This window comes from Trichechus manatus, unplaced genomic scaffold, assembly GCF_000243295.1.
Source record: "Trichechus manatus latirostris isolate Lorelei unplaced genomic scaffold, TriManLat1.0 scaffold00118, whole genome shotgun sequence".
Classification (NCBI taxonomy): Eukaryota; Metazoa; Chordata; class Mammalia; order Sirenia; family Trichechidae; genus Trichechus; species Trichechus manatus.
Window position 1 is genome coordinate 4,241,279 of NW_004444054.1, and position 5,860 is coordinate 4,247,138.

The 5,860-nt window shown below is 47.5% G+C and overlaps 1 protein-coding gene across 1 annotated transcript in view; it reads left to right on the plus strand.

Moving 5' to 3' along the window:
* The first annotated feature begins 1,070 nt into the window (after positions 1–1,070).
* The window catches only part of CLYBL (citramalyl-CoA lyase), a 315,713-nt gene continuing 310,923 nt past the window's right edge, over positions 1,071–5,860 (plus strand). The window contains exon 1 of the mRNA XM_023738521.1: positions 1,071–1,136. Within this exon, the coding sequence (XP_023594289.1) occupies positions 1,078–1,136 (59 nt within the window). The 5' untranslated portion in view covers positions 1,071–1,077. The remainder of the gene's footprint in view (positions 1,137–5,860) is intronic.

A 5,860-nucleotide genomic window follows, 5' to 3' on the forward strand; every position in this document is an offset into this window, starting at 1 on the left:
ATGTAACAATATTACTTCTGTCCCTCAGAAATTGAACATCCACAGGGAACTAGGCGATAAATTGTTGTATTGGGTGTCATCCAGTTGATTCCTACTCATAATGACCCCATGTGACAGAGTAGAACTGCAGAAGCAGATCACCAGGGCTTTCTCCCGCAGAGCTGCGTAGCAGCTGGGTGAGTTCCAAGGTCAGCGTCTCTGTTAGCAGTCGAGTGCTTAACCGTTGCATCACTAGGGCTTTTTAGGCATAGGTAGGTAGAAGTACTCATTGGATTAGGAATGGATTAGGCAACATGGAGCAGATGACGTACAGTGGGACAGGGCAGAGTACCGCGTTTTAAATACTTTAACGTTCTCAGGACTGTGAATCCGAAAGGAGTAATATTCGCTGAAGGACAGACAGGACAGAGTGAAGAGTTGTGTCCCCTGCCACTCTCTTCAGCATGCATTTCTGTGGCCCAGAAAGCTGTCCAGAGCTGTCTCTGGTCCTGTTACAGGGATGTGTGACCCATAATGGAGTTCTTCCTGCATTTTCTTTGACCCCTCCTAGATTAATTGTTAACCAAGCTATGCAGACACTGAGGCTCACAAACTGATTCAGGCTTTATTTTAACAACAAAAACAGCAAAGAAATCCCTAGAAAATTTGGCCGGTTTCTGGCCGGGAAAACCCAAGGATCTCTTAAACCCAAGGATCTCAAAAAACCATTCAGATCGTCTTATTCCTCTGGCCCGCACATAAACGAGGAAGATTATTTGGAGAACTCTGCCCAACAGGCCAGTGACCTTGGGCCTTCTGGTCCGGACCTGTTAGGTCATGCCTGGACGTGGGGGAGGTGACACAGGGAGACGCGTGGGCGGAGCCAGAAGGGCGGAGCGTGGTCGGAGAGGGCGTGGCGCGGCGAGCCGAGCCCCGGACAGGACGGAGGCGGGGCGTTGCAGGGTGAAGCGGACCGGCGGTCGGTGGGGGAAAGTGGGGGCGGAGACAAGTGGGCAGGGGGCTGGCCGTGGGCGGGGAGAAGCGGGCTTTGGGCGTGGCGGAGGCGTGGCTGGGGCAGGGCGCGCACACGTGGGGAAGATGGCGCTGCGTCTGCTGCGGAGGGCGGTGCGCGGAGCGGAGGCGGCGCTGCCGAGGCTGTGAGTGCAGGTCCCCACACCCCCGCGGGCACCCCGCCGGCCGGTCTCCGTGTGCCCAGCCGGCCCTGCCTGGCCACCTACGCCCGGCGAGGTCGCTCATACTGCATCGGGGAGGGCCTTTGCATGGACCCGGAAAATGGGTACAAAACCTTAGCTGGCGTAAACTGTATTCTTACCAGCCCCCATAACAAAACTTCTGTCTCCCTACAAATGTAAAAACGTGCGAGTCATACTCTGTAAAGGAGCCCTGATGGCGCAGTGCGTAAGTACTCTGCTGCTAACCGAAAGGTCGGCGGTTCGAACCCACCTGCCTTCTGCGGGAGAAAGATGTAGCAGCCTGCTTCTGTAAAGGTGACAGCCTTGGAAATCCTATGGGGCGGTTCTTCCCTGTCCTGTAGGGTCGCAATGAGTCAGAATCCACCTCACGGCAGTGGGTTTGTGTTTGTTGGATACTCTGTAAGAGGTGTCCTGGAGTAGAGTCTTGAGAGGCAGCCCCAGGTTGAAGAAGCTAGTAAACACCTTCCATTGGTTTGTTTAGCACAGAAGTTCCCAAACTTTTTTGGTCCCAGGACCCCTATACACTCCTAGAAATTGAAGACGTCAAAGAGCTTTTGTTTTTATCTATTGTTTGCAGTATTAGAAATTAAAACAAATTTTAAAAAAACTTGTATTCATTTAAAAATTTTAAAAAATTACATTTTAACACGTGACATTTTAAATGAGACATAACTGTATTTTCCGCAATAAAAATATTTAGTGAGAGGCATCGTTTTACATTTTTAAAAATCTTTTTGGCTTAATAGAGGACAGCTGGATTCTATCAGCAGTTTTTTGGGAAATATACAGAGAAATTCAGGGCTCACTTAGATGCAGATATATATTTGGAAAAGGGAGGTTTTCTCAGATCTTTTCAAAGGGTTTCAGGACCCCCTCTCCCCCCATGTCCATGGACCACACTCTGAGAACTGCTGGTCTTGCACCCACCATTTGCCAGCTACATTCACATACATTATCTCATTTGATTCTACCGACTGCCACGTTAAGAAGTTGGGTGACTTGTTTTTAAAGATGAGGAAGTGGAGGCTCAGAGAGGTTAAGTAACTCTCAAAGCCTAATGACCAGTTGTGGTGTTTAGAAACCAAGTATATTGCTCCTGGTCCAGAACTTTTTACATCTGCTTGCCCTGTGCTTTTTGACTCACCAGTGCCCTATGCCAGTACCCACCTGGTCTTAATGCAGCCCATCTTCCCATTTCCTAGACCCAGGCCTGGGGGAGGAGCAGCCAGGGCTGTGTACCCAGATGCTTCCAGGGTGTTCCTTTTCTAACCTGTAGGGGGCCAGCTTCTGTGTGCTGTTCAATAATGCATCCAGTAACCACACACAGTCACCCACTTGGGGCTCAGCTCACAATGCTCATCACCCACCTTAGCACTCTGGCTCATTGTTGACATACCCCCATAGTCCACCAAGACCACTGCAGCACATTTTCATCAATAGGGCTTCACGGAGCCTACCAAAAAACCAAACCAAACCAAACCTGTTGCTGTTGAGTCGATTCCAATTCATAGTGACCCTATAGGACAGAGTAGAACTGCCCCATGGGGTTTTCAAGGAGTGGCTGGTGGATTTGAACTGCCAGTCTTTTGGTTAGCAGCTCTAGCTCTTAACCACTGGGCCACCAGAGCTCCATTCGTGGAGCCTACACCAGGGGTTAAATCAGTACGGGTTGTGGCCCCTTCAAAACACACAGGTTGGGAGAAGTAAAGGAGCTGAATGTCAATGTAGAAAAGTCTGCTTAGAGCTATCTTAATTTCTATCCCAACTGGTTTGTGCTTCTCCAGCTTCAGATCAGTGGACTAGCTTCTGGTGCTTTTCCTTCTGTGTGTAGAGTATCAACACCGTTGCTGATGTTGTTGGTTGCCATCAAGTTGGGCCCGAGTCATGGCCACCTTATATATAATCGAACGAAAAGTGTCCAGTCTTGCACCATCTTCATGATTGTTGGTGTGTTTTGAGTTTATTGTCGTGGCTGTTGTGCCAGTGCATCTCACTGAGGGTTTCCCGTGTTTTCACTGACCCTCTACTTTCCCAACCATGATGTCCTTTTCTAGCAATTGGTCTTTTCTGGTAACGTGTCCAGAGGAAGCAAGCCGAAGTCTCAGCATCCTCGCTTCTCAGTAGCATTCTGGTTGTGTTTCTTCTAACACTGATTTGTTCATCCTTCTGGCGGTCCACAGTATAGTCAATATTCTTTACCAACACTACAATTCGAATGCACCAATTTTTCTTCTGTCTTCCTTTTTCATCGTCTAGCTTTTGCATGTATATGAGGCAATTGAAAAGACTATGGCTTGGTTGAGGTGTACCTTAATCATCACAGTGACATCTTTGCTTTTTAAAACTTCAGAAGAGGTCTTTTGCAGCAGATTTGCCCAATGCAATATGTCATTTGATTTCTTGACTGCTGCTCCCATGGGTATTGATTGTGGATCCAAGTAGAATGAAATCATTGACAATGTCACTTTCTTCTTCATTTGTCATGGTGGTGTTTATCAGTCCACCATAGATGACAGGCAGGGACTGTTCTGACCTCTCTTTGCGATCCTCTAACATTTGCTCCTGTTGCAGGGGCCTCTCTGCTGCTGTCCTGCCTACCTTGTCTCCTGCCATGAGAGTCTTAAGTCCCTCTTGCCCTGTGGTCTCTGCTAGAGAGAGAGGCAACGCTCAGATCATGGCTCCTTGGAGGGAGAGCTTTTCCTGCCCACTGCAGCCACTGCTGTCGCCCACCATGTTTGAGACACAGTAAGGCCGTTTGGCACCTTCCGCCTGAAAGCACACACTCACTCTTTGGTGAAGAAATTGATTTAGAGATGTTCAGACAACTCACTCGGCCTCCTTGCTGTTGTGCAGAGCTTCCATCCTTGCTCCCACCCTGGGCATTTGCATGACTTCCCTCTGCCTGGTACACCCTTCCCCACATATCCTCGTGGCTCCTCCTCACCTCTTTCAAGTCTTTGTTCAAGTGTCCCTTTCTCCATGAGGCCTTCCCTGACCCCCGATTTGAAACTGCAGCTCCTCCTCCTCCAACACACGTCACCAGCATTCCTCTTTCCCTGTACAGGACAACACTCCAGATCTGCATTGTGCACACAGGCTGTGCCCAACTTCCAGGGAGCCGGGAGGCCATTAGAAAAAGGGCACCAATAACTAATATGGATTGCTCCATAAACATCATGTCCTTCCCATCAGAGCCTGAACACACGTTGGCACATGGAGAGTAGCTTTTATTACTTACAACAATCAGACAGCATACAACAGGAAACGTTCTATAATGAACCCCATTACCGTCGAGTCGATTCCGACTCATAGTGACCTTATAGGACAGAGTAGAACTGCCCCATAGGGTTTCCAAGGAGCAGCTGGTGGATTCGAACTGCTGACTTTTTGATTAGCAGTCAAGCTCTTAACCACTGCGCCACCAGGGCTCCACTCACTCAATAAATAGTTGTTGAATGAATGAAATTCCAGAATTATTTGCTGAACACTCCCATTTACCCGATATACTTTTACATTACATTCCGTACGCTTTTCCTTCTGACCAGCCTCCTTTTCACCCCCCAGCGGTATTTATTAGAGACTCGTACTTCAGATAACATCGACATCTATGTGGTTGTGCGTTTTTAAAGTAAGGGATATGATGCCTACATGGCCTTGGGAATTGGAGCAAGCATGCCTTTTGCTGATTCACAATTGAACGCGTCAGTTCTCTGGCTTGATCTCTTTCGCTAAAGGGTGTGAATTTATTAGCCCTCGGCTGCTGTGTGTACTGTTAACGTCAAAAGCCTCCAGTTAGTAGATTTATTAGAGAATGAGTGTATAACTTTTGAGTTATGGAACAGATCCCGTCTCGATGTGGGAAACCTGAGGATGTTGGCATATGAAAACCTTCAGAGCCAGAAGCACAATGATAAAGTTAACTTTTGAGATACAGACGTTTATAGACACAGATAAACTTGTCTGTGTTTCTGTTATTGTCTGCCGCTCTGTTCAGCAGAAAGGCAACAGCTGGTTGTTGAAATTTTAATGAGTGCTCACATTAAGTAGTCCACTTCCACTATAAGATTTTTTTTTTTGGGAGAGGGCGGTTGGCTTTATTGAGGTGTGATTTACATACAATCATATTGACCAATTTTCAGTGTTCAGTGAGTTTTGACAAATATATAGTCATGTAACCACCATCACAATGATGGTGTAGAACATTTCCTTCACCCCCAATTCCCTCATATGAGTCACTTGGCAGTTAATCCTTTCCTCCCCCACCTTAGTGATGTGTTGGTGTATGACAGCTGGTTCTCTGGGGGAAGAAGCGGGGGAGACCTCATTTGCCGCATTTGCTGAATGGTGTAAATACTCCCACCATGATTAATGGGCTCTCGTGAATCATTACACACTGACCCATGTGTGCCGGCCCCAGCATGCCATTGCTGCAGTCGCTGGTCCCTGGTGGCCACTGAACTTTCTATCATTATCATTTTGCCTTTTCTAGGATTTTTTATCAATGGGATGATATGGTATGTAGTTTTTTGTGTCTGGCTTCTTTCACATGGCGTAATGGTTTTGAGATTCATCCATATTGCAGGTGTCAGTAGTTCATTCCTTTTTTATTGGCGAGAAGTATTCCTTGTATGGGTATACCACCCACTGCCCTAGAGTCGATTCTGACT